A 25,297-nucleotide genomic window follows, 5' to 3' on the forward strand; every position below is an offset into this window, starting at 1 on the left:
GCTTTGCTGAGTTTGTGCAGGGCGATGGTCTTTCCTCCAAAGACCAAAGCAGGTTCCTTGTCCTCCTCGTTCTTGAATGAAAAGCTGAACTCACCCTGGGGTTTAAGGAGGGAGCCGTTCCTCAGCCTAGAGATGGTAGGAGATTGCAGTCAAACGTAATTGTGCTCGAGTACTAGTTAGTGCAGGGACGCAGGTGGCGCTGTGGGTTAAACCACAGAGCCTAGGACTTGCCGATCAGAAGGTCGGTGGTTCGAATCCCCACGACGGGGTGAGTTCCCGTTGCTCAGTCCCAGCTCCTGCCAACCTAGCAGTTTGAAAGCACGTCCAAGTGCTAGTAGATAAATAGGTACCGCTCCAGCGGGAAAGTAAACGGCGTTTCCGTGCGCTGCTCTGGTTCGGCAGAAGCGGCTTAGTCATGCTGGCCACATGACCCGGAAACTGTACACCGGCTCCCTCGGCCAATAAAGCGAGATGAGTGCAGCAACCCCAGAGTCCGTCACGACTGGACCTAATGGTCAGGGGTCCCTTTACCTTTACCTTACTAGTTAGTGCATGAAGGAGTTAAGAGTATAGAGGTCTGTTCCTAGACGCAGCTTGGTCACGCCCCCTTACTTCCAGGAGGGAGGAAGTGAAGCTTCAACTTTTTCCTTTCCTCTTCTCACCGTGCAATTCACCAGGATGGATGAATCTGAACTGGATGTGGGTCCAAAAAGGAGATGGCATTTGTGCCGGGGGTATCTCCTTTGGCAGGGCTGGCATTCTAGGCCTGAGGAGCCACCACTGAGAATGCCCTGGGGGGTTATGTTATGTTGTAAATAAAATTCCAATAAAAATTAAAATTAAAAAAAGAGGAAGAATGGGTGCCTTTTTTCGGGCTACTTAAAGAAATATTACAGCATGACGAATTCGTGAGCAGGATTTGAGCTTTGAGCAGCAGAAGCGATTAGCGTATAATATTGTGGTTATGATTTGATTGATAGAAGGGAGAAGGGGAAGAAACAACAATTCCATGGAAAACAGGGTGGGAATTCGATAAAAATAAGAGAAAATACGAAATTGTGTTCTGGCTGCATACGGTAAAAAATGTTAAAACTTAGTAAATTATAATTGGAAAAAGAATACTTTTTATTATTTTTAAACTCCCATTCCCTCCTCCCGTATCTTTTCCAGACGACCTCTTCCTTGATGTCCACAAGGCCGTCACGTCCCTGGAGAACACCGTCTTTGCTCACCGAAGCTGCCTCCCCAGCGCCAAGGCAGAGCTGGAAGGATGCCTGGAGCCCAAGAAGGTTGGCAAAGCCACATTCCTCCTCCTCCTGGGGGCAGGGGCCGTTTGCCCGCCTGAGGGGTCCACATTCTCTTTCAGGGGAGGGGGGGAGGGCATCACTAAAGGCCAGCACCTGCTTGGTGTCCCTGAGGGGGTTGAAAGGGTATTGGAAGTTCTTTCTAGTCAGTACCATAATAATTATGCTTACCGTATTTTTCGCCCCATAGGACGCACCGGCCCACAGGACGCACCAAGTTTTTTTGGGGGGAAATAAAGGGAAAAAAAATTATTTCCCCCCCCCCAGGTGCTTGTAGGGCCGGCAGCGGGGAGAAGCGCTCTTCTCCCCGCCGCCCGCCTGCAGACCAGGTCCGGGGACAGCGGGAAGACGTGCTGCGCCTCCCAGCTGTCCCCGGAGCTTGCAGGGCTGGCGGCCGGGAGAAGCACGCGTCTCCCCGCCGTCAGCCTCCAAACCACATTGGGAGACAGCGGGATGGCGGTGTTCCGCCTCCCCGCTGTCCCCCAACCTTGTGAGGCTGGCACTGCGGCTCTCCTGAAGCCTGGTGAGCGAGACAGGTCAGTGCGCACCGACCCTTCTCGCTCTCCAGGCTTCAGCGAAAGCCTGCATTCGCCCCATAGGACGCACACACATTTCCCCTTCATTTTTGGAGGGGAAAAAGTGCGTCCTATAGGGCGAAAAATACGGTATTTGTCGGCAGTTTGCAGAAATCAATCATCTCCAAGTGTGGCGGCCTTGAGTCTACAGGACCAGTTTTGGAGACTCTCTGCAGCTGCCACCTGGGCTCGCTTATCAACAGTTCTGATACTCTCAGTTCAGATATAAACAAATCAAAGCGGCTACCAAATGCTTTTCCAAACCAACTGTTTTTTAAGTAGTAGCCTATCCGGGTTGTTGTTGTTTTTTAGTTGTTTAGTCGTGTCCGCCTCTTCGTGACCCCCTGGACCAGAGCACGCCAGGCACTTCTGTCTTCCACTGCCTCCCGCAGTTTGGTCAAACTCATGTTCGTAGCTTTGAGAACACTGTCCCACCATCTCGTCCTCTGTCATCCCCTTCTCCTTGTGCCCTCCATCTTTCTCAGCATCAGGGTCTTTTCCAGGGAGTCTTCTTTTCTCATGAGGCGGCCAAAGTATTGGAGCCTCAGCTTCACGATCTGTCCTTCCAGTGAGCACTCAGGGCTGATTTCCTTCAGAATGGAGAGGTTTGATCTTCTTGCAGTCCATGGGACTCTCAAGAGTCTCCTCCAGCACCATAATTCAAAAGCATAAATTCTTCGGCGATCAGCCTTCTTTATGGTCCAGCTCTCACTTCCATACATCACTACTGGGAAAACCATAGCTTTAACTATACGGACCTTTGTTGGCAAGGTGATGTCTCTACTTCTCAAGATGCTGTCTAGGCCTGTCATTGCCCTTCTCCCAAGAAGCAGGCGTCTTTTAATTTCGTGGCTGCTGTCACCATCTGCAGTGATCATGGAGCCCAAGAAAGTAAAATCTCTCACTTTACCAAATATAACTGGGAATCCAAATTCCAAATTCCAAGAAATGGAACATTAAAGGCTTACCTCCCCCTGGGGCTGTATAATTAATCCATATGTTGATTCGACCAGCTGGTCAGACTTAGCAAAGTTACCTTCACTTCTCAATGGCTGCTTGCAGACTACGTCGCTCCACTCCACCATAAATCTCAGACAAACATCCAAGGTTCTTTGGCGTCTCCAGGCAGAAGAATAGCTTTTGCTGGGTTTCAGGGGGGGGCGGCCAAAGGCAGGGGACTATCTCGGGTGTCAACAATTGCCGTCCAGCCGTTTTGGGTGGCTTCAGCCTCAAAGGAAGGGAGGATGCTTAAAACGCCATCTGGCAATTCCAGGAGTCCTTATCTGGCTGGGATATAAGCTTGTTTTCCGGGAGTGTATCTTTCCCCCTTAATATTTTTTAAAACTCCTACTCACTCTGCTGCGGCTCACAGGAGACTTGCTTCAGGCACCATCTTCTAACCTGTGAGAGTCGAAGTCAACATGCTTCTTAAATTGTGGTGCCCAGAACTGGACACCGTATTCCAGGGGTGGTCCACCCAAGGCAGAACAGAATTCCCTTGATCCGGACACTAGACTTCTGTAGATGCAGCCTAGAATAGCGTTAGCCATTTTTGCTGCTGCATCACATGGTGGGCTCATGTTAAGCTTGTGGTCCACCAAGCAGGGGTGGAGGAAGGGGTGGTGCGGTGGGTGCGGTCTGCCCCGGGTGTCACCACTGAGGGGGGTGACAAAATGTCGGGTGGCATGCACTGTGGGGCCTGCAGCTTGCCCGAGCCACGTGTCTTGGTGGCTTGGGTGCGCACAGGCTCCACGTTGCCCAAAGGGTCCGTCTGCTGCCTCCCCCCCCCAGCTGTAGGGCAGCTGAGTGAGAGGAGGCAGGCAGATTCTGGAGGCCCCACAGTGCGTCCTGCCCTTGCTCCACCCCTATGGGCAGTTCACCCCGCCCCTGGGCGCACCACCCCAGGCGTCCGAGCAGTTTCCTCCACCACTGCCACCAAGACCCCTAGATCGTTTTCACATGTACGCCAGCTGCAATTTGTGAAGCTGGTTCTTCCCACCTAAGGACCCTCACAGCCTAGGACCCTTGTACCTACGGGACTGCCTCGCCTGGTCTGCTCCGCGGAGGACCTTAAGGTCCATAAATAGCAACACCCTAGTGGTCCCGGGCCCTAAGGAAGTCAGATTAGTCTCAACCAGAGCCAGGGCCTTTTCAACATTGGCCCCGGCCTGGTGGAACGCTTTGTCTCATGAGACCAGGGCCCTGCAGGATCTGATTTCTTTCCGCAGGGCCTGTAAGACAGAGTTGTTCTGCCTGGTCTTTGGCTTGGAATCAACTTGATCCCCTCCCCCTCTTTCCTTTTTCCTTTCTCCTTCTGTGATGGAACTCCTATTTGGGGACTTCCCAGTCGGGATAGTTGGCCTTGGTGAAGATTTGACGTTTTCATCCCCAAAAAAATTTGATTTGAGTTTCTACTGAAATGAGGTTGCATTTTAAAGTTGTATTTTAATCTTGTTTTTAAGTTGTATTTCAATCAATTGTCTATATACCTGGTGTTATCCGCTCTGGGCCCGGTCTTGGCTGGGGAGGGCGGGGTATACCTAAAACTTCAACTTCTTGTTCTTGTTGTTGTTGTTGTTGTTGTTGTTGTTGTTCTTCTTCTTCTTCTTCTTCTTCTTCTTCTTCTTCTTCTTCTTCTTCTTCTTCTTCTTCTTCTTCTTCTCCTTGGTCTGGAAACCAAGCCTGATGAGGAACGGTTGAGGGAATTGGGGATGTTTAGCCTGGAAAAGAGGGGACTGAGAGGAGATAGGTGAGCCATCTTCAAATATCTCAAGGGCTGCCAAATTTAGGAGGGAACAAGCTAGTTTTCTCCTGCTCTGGAGGGTAGGACTCGAACCCATGTCTTCAAGTGACAAAGAAAGGAGATTCTGACCAAACACATGGAAGAACTTTCTGACAGTAAGAGCTTTTCTACCGTGGAAAGGGGGCGGTGGGTTCTCGTTCCTTGGAGGTTTTTAAGCAGAGGTTGGATGGACATCTGTCCGGGAAGCTTTAGCTGAGATTCCTGCATTGGAATGGATGACCCTCAGGGGTCCCTTCTAGCTCTACAGTTCTATGCTGCATTCTACGTTTCCGAGCACAATTCAAAGTGTTGGTGCTGACCTTTAAAGCCCTAAATGGCTTCGGTCCGGTATACCTGAAGGAGCGTCTCCACCTCCATCATTCTGCCCGGACGCTGAGGTCCAGCGCCGAGGGCCTTCTGGCGGTTCCCTCACTGCAAGAAGCAAAGCTACAGGGAACCAGACAGAGGGCCTTCTCGGTGATGGCACCCGCCCTGTGGAACGCCCTCCCATCAGATGTCAAAGAGAAGAACAACTACCTGACATTTACATCTTAAGGCAGCCCTGTTCAGGGAAGTTTTAATTTTGATGTATTTTTAATCTTTGTTGGAAGCCACCCAGAGTGGCTGGGGAAACCCAGCCAGATGGGCGGGGTACAAATAAATTATTATTATTATTATTATTATTATTATTATTATTATTATTATTATACATTCTAATTTCCCAGGGCCTGGAAGATAGCCTAAGGAGATTCCAAGGAAGCAAGAAAGATCCGTGGCCCCAGCCGGACCCGGAAGCCCAGACTTCTGGAGCAGGGTTCCTGGCAGATGGGCTGAGCATCTACGAGAGAGAAATCGCCTTGTACGAAGAGAGGAATGCTATGCTCCGTGAAGAGCTGGAAGGCAGGGACGGCGAACTCGACAGATCAAAAGCTGCCCTCTGTGCTTACCAGGAGGAGAGGGATAAACTACAGAGGAAGGTGCGCTCCAGCTTTGAGTTCGTTCCTCCGGATTCCCACATCCCTTCGAGAATTCTGTTGTATTTTTATATAACAAGTTAATTTCGACTTCACCACCTGTTTCCTGCGATGTTTTGACTTCCCACCCTTGAAATTAATCTGTTAAAATCTGTGGAGCTCCCTCCCGTTCAGATGTCCAGGAGATAAAGAATTACACAACTTTTAGAAGACACCTGAAGGCAGCCCCGTATAGGGAAGTTTGTAATGTTTGATGTTTTATTATGTTTTCATATGTGCTGGAAGCTGCCCAGAGTAACTGGGGAAAGCCAGCCAGATGGATGGAGTATTAATAATAATAATAATAATAATAATAATAATAATAACTCCCATGATGTTTTTATTCCCACCCTTTTCCTACTCCATTATATAGCCTGCTTTTACCTATTACATATCTCCTCTATTACAAATTATTTTTATCCTTTCCCATCCGCTGCCCCCCCTTCAATAATCTCCTCCTCTCACACAGTCTATCAATTTTAAGAGCCATTCTTCCTGGGCTGAGATTAATAATAATAATAATAATAGTAATAATAATTTATTATTTTCCCCCCGCACAGTATTCCTCCTTCTTTTCATTTCTGCACATATAGGATTCTGGCTGCTGTTGCTACATAGGCAAATAATTTAGTCATCGTTTTGGGGACATTCATCCCTATTACACCTTAGAGAAAAGCTTCAGGTTTTTTGGGGTTACCAACCTTAACATTTTCTTCATCTCATTATGTATCCTTTCCCAAAACCCCTTGTATTCCATTCTGTTTTTTTAAAGTTCTCGCAAAAACCGTACCATCAAGTTAACCACCTCCCTGCCTCTTTAGCCTCTCCAAATGCCTTGTGATGCCGCAGAGCAGTGCGAGGTGTTGGGGCGACTCAGGTAGCGCAGCAATGCTGTTTGTCTCGTGTTTCCCTCCAGGTCAAAGATCTCCAAGGGGCCCTCTCCGAGATGGAAGCACTTCCCTACGGAGCCACCAGCTCGGTCAGGGAGAAAGAGTCCTTGGGATTCCAGGTGAGTTTTTTGGCATCCAGAAATGGCATATACAGTGGACGCACAGGTTGCGAACGTGATCCATGCGGGAAGCACATTTGCAACCTGCAGTGCCACATCTGCGCATGCGCAGGTCATGATTAGGCGCTTCTGCACATGCACAAGCGCCAAAACCCGGAAGTAATCCGTTCCGGTACTTCCAGGTTCAGCGCAGTGCGCAACTCAAAATCGTGCAGTCCAAATTGTATATAGCCCGTGTTATGACTGTACTGATGATCACCAATTCGGGCAGCTTAAAAGAGAACCTTCCTCGCTAGACTCTGCACCATTGCTGGGACTCGGGTGGCGCTGTGGTCAAAACCTCTGAGCCTCTTGGGCTTGCTGATTGGAAGGTCGGCGGTTCAAATCCCTGCGACGGGGTGAGCTTCCGTTTCTCTGTCCCTGCTCCTGCCAACCTAACAGTTTGAAAGCATGTCAAAGTGCAAGTAGATCAATAGGTACCACTCCAGGGGGAAGGTAAACGGTGTTTCCATGCGCTCTGGTTTCCGTCATGGTGTCCCGTTGCGCCAGAAGCGGTTTAGTCCTGCTGGCCATGTAATAATAATAATAATAATAATAATAATAATAATAATAATAATATTTATACCCTGCCCATCTGGCTGGGCTTCCCCAGCCATTCTGGGCGGCTTCCAACAAAATATTAAAATACTGTAATGCATCAAACATTAAAAGCTTCCCGAAACAGGGCTGCCTTCAGATGTCTTCTAAAAATCTGGTAGTTGTTTTTCTCTTTGACATCTGGTGGGAGGGTGTTCCACAGGGTGGGCGCCACCACCAAGAAGGCCCTCTGCCTGGTTCCCTGTAACTTGGCTTCTTGCAGCGAGGGAACCACCAGAAGGCCCTCGGAGCTGGACCTCAGTGTCCGGGCAGAACCTAACAGTTTGAAAATACGCCAGTGCAAGTAGACAAATAGATACCACTGTGGCAGGAAAGTAAACGGCGTTTCCATGCGCTCTGGTTTCCGTCACGGTGTCCCATTGCGCCAGAAGCGGTTTAGTCCTGCTGGCCACATGACCCAGCCACATGAAAATTGTTTGCGGACAAACGCCGGCTCCCTCAGCCTGAAGCGAGATGAGCGCCGCAACCCCATAGTCGCCTTTGACTGGACTTAACTGTCCAGAGGTCCTTTGCCTTTGCCTTACGCCACTGCTCTCTCATGAAACTAGAACTTGCAGACAACCAAAAAGATTCAGGATGGGCAGAAGAAAGGACTGGGAACTATAGTTTCCTCAAGGCGTGTTGTCAGGAGAAGCCTGATCCCTTCAGAGAAATGCAGTTTCCCGAGTGGTTTAACTGCCAGTCTCTCTTTCCCAGGGGAAACCTGTGAATTGTAGCTCTCTAGGCTCAAGAGGCGACTCCTAAGAAGGTTCAGCAGCCTGAACAAACTACAGTTTCCAGGATTCTTTGGGGGAAGCTCTCGCTGGTTAAAGCGGTGTGATGATACTTTACAGATCAAGGGCAAACAGATTCTAAGGAAATTCAGAAAAAAAGATGTAAATTTGTTTATGTATGCCACAACGGCTGTGAGAATACTCCTGGCCCAGAAATTTAAGCAGCAGGAACTTCCTACATTGGAAGATTGGCAGATAAAGATGGTAGAATATGTGGAGATGGCAAAGGTGACAGGGAAGATTTGGAATCAGCGAGACGAACTGTTTCAGAAGGACTGGAGCAAATTTATATTTAATATGAAAGGAAACTGTAAAGATTTGAAAACGTTTGTAGGTTTGAATTGAAATGCTTTGTAATGTGAAAATAAGGAACCGATTTACATATAAGGAGGTAATTTTTATGAAAAAAGAAGATTTAAAGTTAAAAAGTGGCTATAGAAATGCGAGAATTTATTAAAAGATGTTTGGAAGTCAGAAAGAAGGAGGGAAGGAAGTCGATGCTCTGTGGCAGATGAAGATGATGGACTATATGGGATTGGCAGAAATGACCGGCAGAATCCGAGACCAGGGAGAAGAGTTGGTGGAAGAAGATTGGAAAAAATTTAAAGATTATTTACAGAAATATTGTAAAATTAATGAATGTTAGATTGATGTTGGACAGAAATTAAGTGGTTTCCAGCTGTAATGCTTAAGAGATATGGAAAATAAGGTTTTGAAATAAGTAAAAACTAATGGCGAGGATTTGCTGAATTAATAATTTGAACTGGAATATAAGAAAGGGAGGTATGAGGAGGTCTGGAAAATAAGTTAAAAGAAAATAAGTAAATGGAAATTCTATGTGTTTTTAGTTGTTTTTATTTTTGTATTTTTGTTGTTTCTTTTCTTTTTGGATTACATTGTATCATTCTTGAAAACTTCAATAAATATCCTATAAAAAAAAAGGAAGTCGGTGCTCTGTTTGAGCAATGCTTTATGTTATAGATTTGTGTCATGATATGTAATTAAATGGGGGCGCGGGTGGCGCTGTGGGTTAAACCACAGAGCTTAGGACTTGCCGATCAGAAGGTCGCCGGTTCGAATCCCCGCGACAGGGTGAGCTCCCGTTGCTCGGTCCCTGCTCCTGCCAACCTAGCAGTTCGAAAGCATGTCAAAGTGCAAGTAGATAAATAGGTACCACTCCGGCGGGAAGGTAAACGTCGTTTCCGTGCGCTGCTCTGTTTCGCCAGAAGCGGCTTAGTCCTGCTGGCCACATGACCCGGAAGCTGTACGCCGGCTCCCTCGGCCAATAAAGCGAGATGAGCGCCGCAACCCCAGAGTCGGCCACGACTGGACCTAATGGTCAGGGGTCCCTTTACCTTTACCTTCTGTAATTAAATATGGAAAACTCAATAATTATTTTTTTTTTAAAAAAAAGAGCAAACAGATTCTAGAGCCTCCTTTCCCTTCCCGCTGTATATATTTACTCTTTCTTTTTGAATATATATCACAAAGAGGACTCTGCCTCAAGTTGTCTTGCTTTGCCCTCTAGGACCCACTCGTGGCAGCCCAAAACTTTGCCTGCTGTTTCCGAGGCGCCCCCAGTGCCCACCCCGCCTGCTGCCTGCACCCCGGGCAAAGCCCACATCCTGAGGAGACCCCTGCAAAAGGCATGGAGGATCAAAGGCAGGAGCTGCGTGGGTAAGGCTGCCCCGACTATTCTCTCTCTCCCTTTCTTTTTTTAATCATTTTATTTTGAAAAAAAAATTTGGGGAGTCAAACTTGCCAGTTCTACATTGTTGTTTTTTTAAAAATAATTTTAATTAAATTTTCCATTTTAACAATCCAATCAAATCACTTTAAATATTCCAAATTATACAAATACATATCATATAGTCCAAATCTTCTGCCAAATTATACATTTTTATTGGGACTTCCCATGCTTCAAGTTCTACGTTTTGTGTCAGCTTCAGCTGACGCAATATTTGGTACCGTCTCTTCGCATCATTTTTGTGCATATAATATTCGCATTAAAGAAATCAATTTACCTGTTTCTATTGTGGACACCTGTATGAGTTGTCCCTACTAAAAAGCCTTCTGGTCTAGCTGGACCATAAAGAAGGCTGATCGCCGAAGAATTGATGCTTTTGAATTATGGTGCTGGAGGAGACTCTTGAGAGTCCCATGGACTGCGAGAAGATCAAACCTCTCCATTCTGAAGGAAATCAGCCCTGAGTGCTCACTGGAAGGACAGATCCTGAAGCTGAGGCTCCAGTACTTTGGCCACCTCATGAGAAGAGAAGACTCCCTGGAAAAGACCCTGATGCTGGGAAAGATTGAGGGCACAAGGAGAAGGGGGCGACAGAGGACGAGATGGTTGGATAGTGTTTTCGAGGTTACCAGCATGAGTCTGACCAAGCTGCGGGGGGCAGTGGAGGACAGGAGTGCCTGGCGTTCTCTGGTCCATGGGCTCACGAAGAGTCGGACACGACTAAACGACTAAACAACAACAACAACAACCTTAAATACCTTTAAAAAATAAATAAATCTCGTTATAAATAATGTCCCCAAAGTCCTTCACCATGTCCACCACAAAATGAGCCAACTTTTCCCTTATTCCCTCACGAGCCACAAGTTCAACCTCCTGGGGCTCAGAGGTGAGATCAAACTGGTAGAAACACCCTGAGCAGACGCTGCACTCCCAGGATCTCAGGCTTGTAGAGCTGGAGGGAAAAACAAGGGTCATCTAGTCCAACGCCATGCAGTGCAGGAATCTCAACAATGAACTACAGAGTTGGCCGCAGAGCATGCTCAGTCCCTTTGAGAGCAAGAAGGACTTGTCCCCTTTTGTTTTGACTCAGATTGCTTTTTAATAATAATAATAATAATAATAATAATAATAATAATAATATATTATTTATACCCTGCCCATCTGGCTGGGCTTCCCCAGCCACTCTGGGCGGCTTCCAACAAAATAATAAAATACAGTAATCCATCAAACATTAAAAGCTTCCCTGAACAGGGCTGCCTTCAGAAAAGTCTGGTACTTGTTGTTCTCTTTGTGTTCTCTGGTGGGAGGGCGTTCCACAGGGCGGGCGCCACCACCAAGAAGGCCCTCTGCCTGGTTCCCTGTAACTTCACTTCTCGCAGGGAGGGAACAGCCAGAAGGCCGTCGGCGCTGGACCTCAGTGTCTGGGCAGAACAATGGGGGTGGAGACGCTCCTTTAGGTATACTGGGCCTTTGAGGCCATTTAGGGCTTTATTATTATTATTTTTTAAATAATATTTATTAAAAATTTTCCAGAATAAAAAGGAAAGATAGCAAGCAAGAAAGAAAAAACAAATATGATTTACACTTGGTTTCAGTGGCATCTTTCCCGGACTTCCCCCCCTCCCCCTCTTGTATTCCATTTCCCTTAAATTGATTCCACAGATTCTTACCCCAAATTTTAAAACCTTATTTGTAATTTTAAATAACCCATTAATTCCAAATTAATTTATCTTATTTATCTTAATGAACCATTTCTCCTTATATTTTATATAATTCCCTAAGATCGACCCCATTTCCCTTCCACGAATTCCCCTATTTTCAAACAACAAACATGAAAAAAGAAAAGAAAGAAATAATATATAATTTTACAGCCTTTGGATTCCAAATCTCCCCCCCCCCCCCCATTCCCCGGTTCCAATCCCCAAAGTTCATCCATTGTCTACTGCCAGCCTGGTGTATCCACGTCTATATCTCAACTCCACTTTGCCGTCTTTTGATAGCTTTTAATTTCAGAAAGTCCAATCTCGAAAAAACTCTCAGAAAAAGTCATTGTTCTTCCATCCAGACCTCTATGTTTAAGAGTCTAACTTAAATTCTATTTCTTGGTCCTTTTAAAATCTGGATGTTCCAAATACTCCGGCTTCAAATTTGGTCCAGCTCTTATTCCTCAGGTTGCTTTTTCCTGTTCTGCTGCAGAAACCTTCTAATTCAGAAACTTCTTGTTCTCCACAGAGGCTTTTGTTATTCAGGAACATAACTTGCGTCAAGTCCCTTCCTTTCTTCAATAGATAAATCCATTGTCTCCTTTAGTATAGAAACCTCTGTAGACAAAATAATGCTTCGTTTTTGCAGCTTTCCCAAGAGATAACAGATCCTGCTCAAATTCATAGTATTTTTCCACTTGCTGCTACTGTTGCAATGTCCCAGCCTCCCTCTAGAGGGAATATGGTAACTTAATTTCTTTCAAAATCAGACCCAAAAGTCAAATAACTTGTTGCCTTTATTTCCAATAATTTATGTCCAAATTGTAACAAATCTAACCAGCAAAGCCATCGTAACAAAGTTCTCTTTTATTTTCCTGCTTTGACAGCTACTTTGACAGCTGTCAAAGTTTCTGTGTCTCTTCACCAGTCTCTCATAGCGGATCGTTCCCGGTTCCCGGGGGGGTTGCATTTTAGTTCCCACAAATCAGTCTTCTCCTCCAGCACAATTATTGTAATTTCCCTTCGTGAAGTTAAAATTTTTTTTCAGGTAAACAAGTTCATCTCTCGATCTTAGTTGTCAAATCCTTGCGTTGAGCCATCTACAACGGGGGGGGGGGGGGGCGGACTTCCTTTTTGCACTCCCCCCGCTCGCTCCAAATTCAAAGATCAAATTTCCCTTTTAAGTCCAATCAATTTACTCACGGGTTGTTCCTTTTACTCCAAATCCGAAATTTTCAAAGAAGAAGTCGTTGCTCTCCGCCGAATGGCATGCGGCTTCGCTGGGCAGGGGAAGCATTGGACTCACAGCACCACACCCCCCCCGTCACCCGCACCGCAGCCTTTAAAAAGGCTCCTTCACGGGTCGGGGGGGGCGCAAACGGTGCCCGCCGAGTCACCAAGTCCATGGGCATCTCCGCCCATGGTTTTTGAGGGTCCCCGCGTCGCCGGCACGGCAGGACCCGACCCCTACCCAGCTGACTCCCTCCGGAGCTCGGAGGGAGTCCGCCATTCGGCGATGGCGCCGACCCGGAAGTCCCCCCCCCCATTTAGGGCTTTAAAGGTCAATAACAACACTTTGAATTGTGCTCGGAAACGTCCTGGGAGCCAGTGGAGGTCTTTCAAGACCAGTGTTATGTGGTCTCGGCGGCCGCTCCCAGTCACCAGTCTAGCTGCCGCATTCTGGATTAGTTGTAGTTTCCGGGTCACCTTCAAAGGTAGCCCCACATAGAGTGCATTGCAGTAGTCCAAGCTTTCTTCTGTGAAACCCTGAAACATCCACCCCTCCAAGGATGCAAATTCCCCCGCCTTTTTCAAAGCGGCCCCTGCTTGCCCCAATTTCCATCGGCACTCAGCACCCGAGTTTGCTATTAGCGGGAGCTGCGGGAACAGCAGAATTGTGCTGAGCGTCTGCTTCTCCCCCATCCAGATTCACCGAGAAGCTCCAAGGCCTCAACCAGCTCCTCTCGGTGACTCTGCAGGAGTCCAAGGGCGACATGGAGGGCATCAGTTTGTTGCTGGGGCAACGGGAATCTGAGGAGACCGCCCTGCGCTTGGCTGTCTTGTGCAGGTGAGCAGGGGTGTCGGCGACGGAGCACGCGCTTTTCAAAACGGCTTGCAAAATTTATATTTGTTTTGTGTAATTTGTGCACCTTTTGTGGAGTGGCTAGAGGCAAGGGAATGATGGGGGGCAACCGGCTGAGAGACCCCAAAGGGAAGAAAGCTCAGAGCCCGGGGAGGGGTGGCAAGTCAATGGTGAGTGGTCAGAGGTGTGGGATGTGAAACACAAGAGCGGTCAAGTACAACATTCCTAGAGTGAACATGTTTACATCTGGGGAGGGATGTTTGTCCAGCCAGCGGGTCAACTTCATGTTTCTTTCTGGGATGAAATAGACTTCCTCTGCATGTGACTAGAGGTGGGCGTGGCCTCACCTGTGCAGGTAACAACAAAAGCACAGGGCAGGGCAGCCATCTCTCTCTCTTTGACTACATGCATCGAAGAAGCAACATCTGCTTAGCCAAAGATGCTCTCTTGGCCTGTCTCCTTAGGAGATGGTTTCCAGGTATATGTTACTTTTCTAAACTAAGTCTGCCTTCTGGGATCCGATTGTGAACAGAATGTGAGTAAACTCTTTTTATACATTTATAGAAGACTGTGTTGTGTCTTATCTTTTATGAGGGAATAAGGGGAAAATAGCAGAACAGTTATTATAGAGGCTTTAGCGAGCCTGAGCAAACGCATCCGCTGTGAGTTTAAAAAGGGGAATGTTACTCTGCTAAAATTGTGAACTTGTTTACACAAGTTGGAAAGGCTATAATCAGACAATATATCCTCTCCTGCATCCCTGAACATTCCCACAAGAGGGAGAAGATTGGGAAGACGAGGTGTCAGAAGCTGAAGAGGCGGGGAGAGTCTGTGGCAGAGAGCAGTCCAGAATCAGAGGCGGAAGCTGAAGGAGGGAAAGGAGGAGTTTGTGGCTATAAGCCATTAATAGGCCTTATTCTTCGTGAATTTGTCCAGTCCTCTTTTAATGGCAAGCTGGTGGCCACTGTTGAAGAGGAGGAAGGTCACAGATATCTCCCCCTCCTGCTGCAACAAGCTCCCCTCCCGGCTAGTCTCCCAGAACCAGTAAAGACGTAAAAAGGGCGGAGGAGAGGTTGGCTTCACGCAGGCATAGTCTCCGATTGCTTGGGGAAACCCCCAGAAAGCAGGGAGCTTAGATGGCTGTGGGGAGGTGGGGACTTTCAGCAACTGATCCATGGGGAAAGGCTTTCCGAGAAAAACCTCCTGAGCAGACCTTGTTCCCCCTAATAAAGAGCTAACTTCAACTTATTGCTGGAGCGCTCCTGACAGTGCCGCTCGCTGGTCAAGGAGGACCCACAAAAACCTCCAAAGCAGTTTGCAGGAAAGGTAGAACCAAGAAACGACCAAATATTGGAATTTTCCAAATTGCTTGGGTGCTTTGCAAATTAATGCAAATATCTTTGCATTTCCTGGATTTGTCAGTGAACGCTGCTTGGAGGCCTACGAGGTGCTGCTATCCTTGACAGCAACAAAACTGCACCCAGAAACAGAGGCAGGAGGAGAGGAGGGAGGCCTGTGCCCTGCAGGTGAGCCACCGTGGAGGTTTTTGATGTTCTTTTTCAAAAGTTTACAAACTTAATAAAAGGTAAAGGGACCCCTGACCATTAGGTCCAGTCGTGACCGACTCTGGGGTTGCAGCACTCATCTCGCTTTACTGGCCGAGGGAGCCGGCGTACAGCTTCCGGGTCATGTGGCCAGCATGACTAAGCCGCTTCTGGCGAACCAGAGCAGCACACGGAAACGCCGTTTACCTTCCCACCGGAGTGGTACCTATTTATCTACTTGCAATTTGAGGTGCTTTCGAACTTGCAAGGTTGGCAGAAGCAGGGACCGAGCAACGGGAGCTCACCCCGTCACGGGGATTTGAACCGCCAACCTTCTGATTGGCAAGCCCTAGGCTCTGTGGTTTAACCCACAGCGCCACCCACGTCGCTTTAAACTTAAACTTAATACACAATACTATTTTCCAATTAATACTCATTTATCAATTGACTTCCCCTTTCCCCTCTCCATGGTTTCCCCATATTTTCTAATGTTGCCGCATCTTATTATTATGCTGTGTCCTATTCTTTCCGCTTGTTCCCAGATATTTTTTTCTGCTGTTCTTCATTCAAATCCTACTTGCATTTTTACACGGGTGCAATAAACTTATTCTACAAAATAAAACAATACTACAGTAAACTTATTCTACAAAATGGTCCCAATCCTTCTTAAAAACTGTCTCTTCTGGACCTCTAATTTTCATGGTTAAATTTGCCAATTCGGCATATTCCGTCAATTTTAACAGCCACTCTTGTTTTGTTGGTAGCCCCTCATATCGCCATTTCTGCAGACCCTCCCAGGGTCCCTATTTTCCAAGGACATCCTTGATTTAGAGAAGCCATCCCGGTTTCTGATTTGATCCTGGAATGTCCCACTTTTCCTTAGAATGTTCCTGTTTTCATTGGAGAAATGTTGGAGGGTATGGAGTTATCAAACCACTGAGCCGTCTGAAGGCAATCCTCTATAGGGAAGTTTAAATTTATTTATTTTTAATGTTTTCTTATGTTTTTATATACCGTATTTTTTGCTCTATAAGACTCACTTTTTCCCTCCTAAAAAGTAAGGGGAGGCCTTATTCTTCGTCTTACGGAGCGAATGCAGGCTGCACAGCTATCCCAGAAGCCAGAACAGCAAGAGGGATTGCTGCTTTCACTGCGCAGCGATCCCTCTTGCTGTTCTGGCTTCTGAGATTCAGAATATTTTTTTTCTTGTTTTCCTCCTCCAAAAAATAGGTGCGTCTGGTGCGTCTTATAGAGCGAAAAATACAGTATGCTGGAAGCTGCCCAGAGTAAATAGTAAAATTATCATTATGGAATGGGATGTCCCTATTTCCATTGGAGAAGAGTTGGAGGGTATGCTTCTGCGCATATATCACCTTGTTTTCAATGTTCTCAGCTTACCTGTACAGGTGTCCATTGTACGTTTACAGAAGCTGTACCATACCACTGTAAGCTGTCATGCCTCCCCCCCCCCCCAAGTCCTGGGAACTGTAGTGAGTTAATGGCGCAGAGGGTTGTTAGGAGACCCCCCCCTCACAGCGCTACAGTTCCCGGCGCTCCCTGCAAACAGGGATTGACGGTTAAACCGCCAGGCAGAACAATGAGGACTGGGAACTTGTGCAAGCTAAGGCAGCTTCCTGTGTCCAGAAACATCTGCTTCCTGGCTCTCTAACAGATATTCGTAGGGCAGCCGTTGACGTAAAACGCTTAACCCTCTTTCCGCCCTTCCTCCCTATCGCAGGGCGGTTGTCAGAGGTGAAATTGGCAGTGTTGGGCGAAGCCTATCGGTCTCTGCGACGTTGCGGAAAGGACGTCTCTGGGGGGCCTGGTCTCAGCTGCCTGGAGCAGAGGTGAGGAAAAGGGAGCTCAGACAACCCGCCTTGCAGGATCTGCATGGGATGGCAAGGAGGGAGAATGAGCTGTGAGGCAAATCATTATTATTTATTAAATTTGATGAAACTTGGTCCTCCTTCTTTCCGTACATAAGGGAAATAGATAACAAATTTCCCCCATAAATTTCCAGGCCCTTGATCATCTTCGACATCTTCCAGCTTGTCAAAATCCTTCTTAAATTGTGGTGCCCAGAAATGGACAGAGTATTCAAGATGTGGTTTGACCAAGGCAGAACAGAGTGAGACTATGACTTCCCTTGATCTGGATGCTAGACTTCTGTGGATGCAGCCTAGAATAGAGTTAGCCTTTTTATTTTTGCTGCTGCATCACCCTGTTGACTCATGTGCCACTGTATTCTGCTCTGGTCAGACCTCACCTGGAGTACTGTGTCCAGTTCTGGGCACCACAGTTCAAGAAGGACACTGACAAACTGGAACGTGTCCAGAGGAGGGCAACCAAAATGGTCAAAGGCCTGGAAACGATGCCTTATGAGGAACGGCTAAGGGAGCTGGGCATGTTTAGCCTGGAGAAGAGGAGGTTAAGGGGTGATATGATAGCCATGTTCAAATATATAAAAGGAGGTCACATAGAGGAGGGAGAAAGGTTGTTTTCTGCTGCTCCAGAGAAGCGGACACGGAGCAATGGCTCCAAACTACAAGAAAGAAGATTCCACCTAAACATTAGGAAGAACTTCCTGACAGTAAGAGCTGTTTGACAGTGGAATTTGCTGCCAAGGAGTGTGGTGGAGTCTCCTTCTTTGGAGGTCTTGAAGCAGAGGCTTGACAACCATATATCAGGAGTGCTCTGATGGTGTTTCCTGCTTGGCAGGGGGTTGGACTCGATGGCCCTTGTGGTCTCTTCCGACTCTATGATTCTATGATTCTATGATTCTATGTTCAGCTCGAACCCATGGCTTCAAGCTGCGAGAAAGGAGAGTCCAACTCAACATCAGGAATAGCTTTCTGACAGTAAGAGCTGACTGACGGTGGAATAGTTTGCCTTGGAAGGCTGTAGATTCTCCTTCCAGCGGTTCTCAACCAGGTGTTGTTGGACTACAACTCCCATCATCCCTGAGCTCTGGCCTTGCTAGCTAGGGGTGATGGGAGTTGTAGTCCAACAACATCTGGGGACCCACAGGTTGAGAACTGCTTAAACAGAGGTTGGATGGAACCAGGTAGAGGGCCTTCTTGGTAGTGGCACCCACCCTGTGGAACGCCCTCCCACCAGATGTCAAAGAGATAAATAACTACCAAACTTTTGAAGACATCTGAAGGCAGCCCTCTTTAGGGAAGCTTTTAATGTTTAATAGGTTATTGTATTTTAGTGTTCTGTTGGAAGCCGCCCAGAGTGGCTAGGGAAACCCAGCCAGATGGGCGGGGTATAAATAATAAATTATTATTATATTATTATTATTATCTGTCCAGGATGCTTTAGCTGAGATTCCTGCACTGCAGGGTCTCTTCCAACTCTACAATTCGATGATTCTAAGTGCAGAACCTGACATTTGTCCTGGCTGAAATTCATTTTGTTAGTTTGCATGCAGTTTTCCAATCTGTGGAACCCATCTTGAGTTGTGATTCTGTCTTCTGTGGCCCTGAGAGTCCTGGGCTCAATCTGTAATTGTCTGGGGCTGATGAGAGTTATAGTTTGAAACATCTAGAGAGCGCCAGGTCATAGGAGCCTGAATTTCCCCCCCTTTCCCATTCAGGCTCTCAGAGCTGCGCCGTTCAGAAGAGGGCGAGAGGAAGGTGTTGCGGGGATACATCCGGCGCCTGAGAGAGGAGCAGGCCTCCCTGAAGCTCCCGCCCTGCCGGCCACCTCCCGGGCCCGATTCTGCCGCAGCCAGAATCACCTCCCGGATCGGGACCAAGGTGGCCGCGGTCCAGAAAGCCTTGCGGGAGACGCTTCCCTCCGAGGCAGCTCAACCCAGGATGGAGAAAACACGTTTGCTGCAGGAGTTGCAGGAGGCGAGGGTGAGCGATGGGAGATTTGGACTCTCTTGTGCAAAATAGTCCACAATAAGTTTCTAGTCCTTAGTGGTTTTTTTTATCCCATTAACCTATCGTGCCTCAGCCGAGTCTGATAATTTTTTCAGCCTTTCCCCCTGTAGCAGGTGGGGCTGAATCTCTCCTCCTGTCCTGAACCCTTGGCCTCCCTGGCGGCAAGTCAGTAGGTCCAGCCCCCAATCCGGCGTCAAGCCACGCGTCCAAAGTCCAAAGCGAAGCAGATCCTGGAGCATTCAAGACAAGATCCACCAGCGTGGGGCAACTGAGTAGACACAGCCCCTCCACTCTGCTCCCTTTTGGACAGACATAGCCAAACTCGGCCCTCCAGATGTTTTGAGACTACAATTCCCATCATCCCTGACCACTGGTCCTGTTAGAAAGGGATGATGCTCCCAAAACATCTGGAGGGCCGAGTTTGCCTATGCCTGCTTTTTGCACCAATTCAAGCATCTGGGCTCGACCAGGCAGATGCATTGCAGTGGGGTTGGGCTGGGTGACCCTCGGGGTCCCTTCCAATTCCCCAGCTCTGTTATTCTGTGGCCCTCAAAACACCACCACCACAAACTGGCTTATAAGTATAAAACCAAATTTACTAGAATAATAAGTAGAATAGAGATAGACTTGTAACCATTCAAGCTTTTAATGTTTGATGTATTACAGTATTTTAATATTTTTTTGGAAGCTGCCCAGAGTGGCTGGGGAAGCCCAGCCAGATGGGCGGGGTATAAATATATTATTATTGTTGTTGTTGTTGTTAATATTAACAAACATACTAAGGTGCCATGTGCAAAACAAAGCCTGGAGACACTGTAAACATGGAGTGGATAAATGTACAACTGTATCTTAACAAGTTAGGTAAAAGTAAAGGGACCCTGACCATTAGGTCCAGTCGTGGCCTACTCTGGGGTTGCGGTGCTCATCTCGCTTTATTGGCCGAGGGAGCTGGCATACAGCTTCCGGGTCATGTGGCCAGCATGACTAAGCCGCTTCTGGCGAACCGGAGCAGCACTTGGAAAAGCACGAAGTGCAAGTAGATAAAGAGGTACCGCTCCGGCGGGAAGGTAAACGGCGTTTCCATGCGCTGCTCTGGTTCTCCAGAAGCGGCTTAGCCATGCTGGCCACATGACCCGGAAGCTGTACGCCGGCTCCCTCGGCCAATAAAGCGAGATGAGTGCCGCAACCCCAGAGTCGGCCACGACTGGACCTAATGGTCAGGGGTCCCTTTACCTTTTTATGACTGTATTGATATCGTATCATTGTATTTGGTCATCGTGTTGCCTTGGATATTACTGACTATTGTTTGCAACACAGGGGTTAAATTGTTTAGTTCACTAATCCTGCCAGTTCACGACACCTCCTAATTCTGATCTCAGGAGGCCTTGAGCTCCCTCAACACCCGCTTGCACCTGATGGAGAAGGAGAAGCAGAGACTGGCGCTGCAGATGTACACTTTTCGGGCTCAGGAGGCCGCCTGCCTGCTGATGGCCCGGATCCTGCAAGGGGAGCGCGATGAGCTTCGTGGGCAGCAAACTGCGTCGACAGGAAGCAGCAGCAGCAGCAGCTGCAGTGGAGAGGACTCCTCGGAGGTAAGTCTCACAACTGAACGGTAGATTGTGCTTATTTTTTTCCCTTTTGGGCAAGAATAAGGATTCCCCCGCAGGTGGCGCTGTGGGTTAAAGCCTCAGCGCCTAGGGCTTGCCGATCGAAAGGTCGGAGGTTCGAATCCCTGCGGCGGGGTGCGCTCCCGCTGCTCGGTCCCAGCGCCTGCCAACCTAGCAGTTCGAAAGCATCTCCGGGTGCAAGTAGATAAATAGGGACCGCTTACCAGCGGGAAGGTAAACGGCGTTTCTGTGTGCGGCTCTGGCTCGCCAGAGCAGCGATGTCACGCTGGCCACGTGACCTGGAAGTGTCTCCGGACAGCGCTGGCCCCTGGCCTCTTAAGTGAGATGGGCGCACAACCCCAGAGTCTGGCAAGACTGGCCCGTACGGGCAGGGGTACCTTTACCTTTACCTTTAAGGATTCCCCAAAAGGTAAGAGAGTTCTTTTTATACGCTACGGTCACAGCAAGAGTTCTCATTGCAGCAAGTTGGAAGAGCGACAAGCCGTCGGGGTAAGGGGGGAAGCTGTGCTTGGGATTCGGGGGGGGGGGGCGGGCAGCACACTGTTGCCCCCCCCCCCATGCTCCTGGAGGAGGGCAGGGTGTGGCTTCCTTTGATGGGGGAAGAAACCTCCCCCTCCCTCCCTGCTTGACATTTCCTTTGGAATTGTAATAGCATCACCTCCATTGCCATATTGCGGAAACAGGGGAAGAGGGGGCTGATGGGGAAATGTCCGGAAATCCCAAAGTCTAAACTCAGAGACCTTGACTTATGTCTCGCAGGTACCACTGTATTATGCATTTCTGAATTTCATATTACCTTTAATTGTCCTTAACTAATAATTCTCCTCATTATCTTCCTTGCAATATTTCAAATAATTCACCTTACAAAACTTCTTGCAAACCTACCAGCGTAATCGGTTCATCGCAATTGCTTTTCAAATAGTCCGTATATTTACTCCAGCCTTCTGATAACCTCTGGTCCCGCAGGTTTCGAATCCTTCCTGTTATTTTAACCAATTCTGCATAGTCCATCAGTTTCATCCTCGAAGAATGGAAGACGAAAGTGGGCGCTCCTTTTCATTCCTGTTTCCTCTCTGTGGCGCTGCAGGACTTTGCCCCCATCTGCACTTCCAAGAGGGACGCTTCCCGGTCTTCTGAGGATGGTGGAGTAGAGCAATCCGGCGAGGAAGGCAAGATGGAGGCGCTGAGGCTTCTTAACACTCTGACGCGGTGAGTGCGATTCAGCTCACGGCTTGCAGTTCCCCGGTTTTGAGGGTCCACAAAGCGCTTATTCCTGTGTGGTGGGCGTGCAAAGCAGCTAAAGGTTTTTTGCGGAAAAGGAATGCTTAAAAGGACGTTCCCCCCCTGCCAAAAAGACCAGAAGCATTCCTTTTAGGAATCATTGAGTCAGATGTACCAAAGAATCAAAAGAATTTATTTTTATATGCAACTACTGGTGGCCGAAGGGGACGCGGGTGGCGCTGTGGGTTAAACCACTGAACCTAGGACTTGCCGATCAGAAGGTCGGCGGTTCGAATCCCCACAACGGGGTGAGCTCCCGTTGCTCGGTCCCTGCTCCTGCCCACCCAGCAGTTTGAAAGCACACCAAAGTGCAAGTAGATAAATATGTACCACTCTGGCGGGAAGGTAAACGGCGTTTCCGTGCGCTGCTCTGGTTCACCAGAAGCGGCTTAGTCCTGCTGGCCACATGACCCGGAAGCTGTACGCCAGCTCCCTCGGCCAATAAAGTGAGATGAGCGCCATAACCCCAGAGTCGGTCACGACTGGACCTAATGGTCAGGGGTCCCTTTACCTTTACCTTACTGGCGACCAAATCTTACAGGCTGGGATATCAGCGAGTCTAACCAGTAGAATGAGAGATCAAGAGGAAACTGTTCAAAGAGGATTGTGATTAATAATGTGTGAACAAATATATAATAATAAATGTATTGTAGGCAAAAAGGTGCCTAGTCCTCTGTGAGGGCACCACAGCTGTCTCGGTGGAAATTTGGGGGGGGGGGAGGATCCCCTCTGCCCAAATTGCCCAGCCTCACTGTCCATCATCATCATCATCATCATCATCAACAACATCAATAGAATTGTAAAATTGGAAGGGACCCCGAGGGTCATCTAGTCCAACCCCCACAATGCAGGAATCATTTTCCCAATGTGAAACTCGAACCCACAACTCTGAAATTAAGAGTCTCACACTCTGCTAACTGAGCTATCCCAGTTATTATTAGAACCATTGAATCATCGAGTTGGAAGGGACGCCAAGGGTCTAATCTGCTGCAATGCAGGGATCTCAGCTAAAGCATCAATAATAATAGTATTATTATTAATTAAATTTGCGTACTGCCCTTCATCTGTAGATTTCAGGGCATTTTGCAGTATAACAATAAGAAAGAGAAAAACACCAAATACATAATGAAAGCAAGAACGAAGCAAACCAATAAGTCCCCCTCCAACTGAGTGCGAACTCACTGAAACCTATGGGTCAACTCTGAGCCAGGCATGGTGGGTTTACAACCCCAGATTCTCCTGCTATTACGGGCATCAATCTCCCGCCGGCCTGCTCCAGTTGCAGAGAGCAGTAGGTACAAAATTCCCTCCATGTTCTCCTCTAGTGTAAACGGCAGGATCGAGGAGCTCAAAGACCGGATCAGCTCCCTTTTGGCTGAGCTGGAAGAGAGAAGCCAGGACAGCAGAGCTCAAGAGGCGCAGCAGATGGAGCTCACGAGGGACTTTTTCAAAGCACACAGGTAAGTTTGGAGTGGGGGGTCTCCCCCAAAAGGCCTCTGAACCCCCAAGAGACCCCTGGCACCCCCTTATCTGGTCCGAGCTAGCCAGCGGCTGCTCTGAAATCCCCACAAAAGGTAACCAGCCCTCTATTCAGAACCACTAAGGACTCGAATCTTGCTTTGTCTGAAAGGGAAAGACCTGCTTTGAATGCAGAAGGTCAATCATTGGCGGGGATGTTGCCCTGCCCAAAACCCAGGGGAGCTGCTGCCAGCCAGTGTTGGCAAAACTGGAGACTCAAAGAGTCTGACTCAGGAGAAGGCAGCTTCCTCTAGACTAGACTAGAAACTGGCTTGCTTTTTTTCCTGGTAAAGGTTGCAGCTTAGCTGCGGGACACCTGCTTTGAATGCAGAAGGTCCCAGGTGGGGGTGGGGAGACAGACTCCCTCCCTGAAACCACAGAGAGCTTGTGCTGCCGGCCAGGGCGGACCACGCTGAGCTAAACACTGAGGTCCAGTGCCGAGGGCCTTCTGGCGGGTCCCTCACTGCGAGAAGTGAGGTTACAGGGAACCAGGCAGAGGGCCTTCTCGGTGGTGGCACCCGCCCTGTGGAACACCCTCCCACCAGATGTCAAAGAGAAGAACAACTACCTGACATTTAGAAGACATCTGAAGGCAGCCGTGTTCAGGGAAGTTATTAATGTGTGACATTTTAATGTACTGTATTTTTCGCTCTATAAGACGCACCAGACCACAAGTCGCACCTAGTTTTTGGAGGAGGAAAACAAGGAAAAAAATATTCTGAATTCCAGAAGCCAGAACAGCAAGAGGGAGAAAGCAGAGATCCCTCTTGCAGTTCTGGCTTCTGGGATAGCTGCGCAGCCTGCATTCGCTCCATAAGACGCACACACATTTCCCCTTACTTTTTAGGAGGGAAAAAGTGAGTCTTATAGAGCAAAAAATACAGTATTTTTAATCTTTGTTGGAAGCCGCCCAGAGTGGCTGGGGAGGCCCAGCCAGATGGGTGGGGTACAAATAATAAATTATTATTATTATTATTATTATTATTATTATTATTATTATTATTAAACGCCATCCCGTCTGGCTCCACCATTTTCTCCGTTTCCCCTTCCCCTCCAGCGCCCTCGTCCTCGCCTACCAGAACGGCCGCAAGAAGCAGGAAGCCCAGTTGCACCAGCTGGAGACGCAGATCAGTCTGATGGGTCAACGGCAGAGTGGGCAGTTGCAGTCGCTGGTGCGAACCCTCCGCGGTTTGGAGGGCAGAGTGGGCAGCCCAGCCTCCACTTCGCACAAGACATGCTCAGGAAGGGAGGGCAGGAGGCTCCCTGTCCTGTCGGGAGAGGAGGGGGAAAGGGCATCTAAACACGTAGAATCATAGAATCCTAGAGTTGGAAGAGACCACAAGGGCCATCGAGTCCAACCCCCTGCCAAGCAGGAAACACCATCAGAGCACTCCTGACATGGTTGTCAAGCCTCTGCTTAAAGACCTCCAAAGAAGGAGACTCCACCACACTCCTGGGCAGCAAATTCCACTGTCAAACAGCTCTTACTGTCAGGAAGTTCTTCCTAATGTTTAGGTGGAATCTTCTTTCTTGTAGTTTGGAGCCATTGCTCCGTGTCCGCTTCTCTGGAGCAGCAGAAAACAACCTTTCTCCCTCCTCTATGTGACATCCTTTTATCTATTTGAACATGGCTATCATATCACCCCTTAACCTCCTCTTCTCCAGGCTAAACATGCCCAGCTCCCTTAGCCGTTCCTCATAAGGCATCATTTCCAGGCCTTTGACCATTTTGGTTGCCCTCCTCTGGACACCTTCCAGTTTGTCCGTGTCCTTCTTGAACTGTGGTGCCC

At 48.2% G+C, this 25,297-nt stretch overlaps 1 protein-coding gene across 3 annotated transcripts in view; it reads left to right on the forward strand.

Moving 5' to 3' along the window:
* USHBP1 (USH1 protein network component harmonin binding protein 1) overlaps positions 1-24,972 on the forward strand; it is a 32,057-nt gene extending 7,085 nt beyond the window's left edge. For 2 of the 3 annotated variants that reach the window (XM_079960530.1, XM_079960531.1), the window contains exons 4-15: positions 1,171-1,289; positions 5,387-5,638; positions 6,591-6,683; positions 9,642-9,790; positions 13,491-13,631; positions 15,069-15,172; positions 16,929-17,037; positions 18,789-19,053; positions 20,460-20,672; positions 21,715-21,917; positions 23,315-23,449; positions 24,565-24,972. In XM_079960530.1, the coding sequence (XP_079816656.1) occupies positions 1,171-1,289; positions 5,387-5,638; positions 6,591-6,683; positions 9,642-9,790; positions 13,491-13,631; positions 15,069-15,172; positions 16,929-17,037; positions 18,789-19,053; positions 20,460-20,672; positions 21,715-21,917; positions 23,315-23,449; positions 24,565-24,823 (2,042 nt within the window). In that variant the 3' untranslated portion in view covers positions 24,824-24,972. The remainder of the gene's footprint in view (positions 1-1,170; positions 1,290-5,386; positions 5,639-6,590; positions 6,684-9,641; positions 9,791-13,490; positions 13,632-15,068; positions 15,173-16,928; positions 17,038-18,788; positions 19,054-20,459; positions 20,673-21,714; positions 21,918-23,314; positions 23,450-24,564) is intronic. The other variant, XM_079960529.1, reaches the window with a different exon arrangement.
* Positions 24,973-25,297: the final 325 nt, after the last annotated feature.

The sequence above is a fragment of the Podarcis cretensis genome (genome assembly GCF_951804945.1).
Source record: "Podarcis cretensis genome assembly, chromosome: 18".
Lineage (NCBI taxonomy): Eukaryota > Metazoa > Chordata > Lepidosauria > Squamata > Lacertidae > Podarcis > Podarcis cretensis.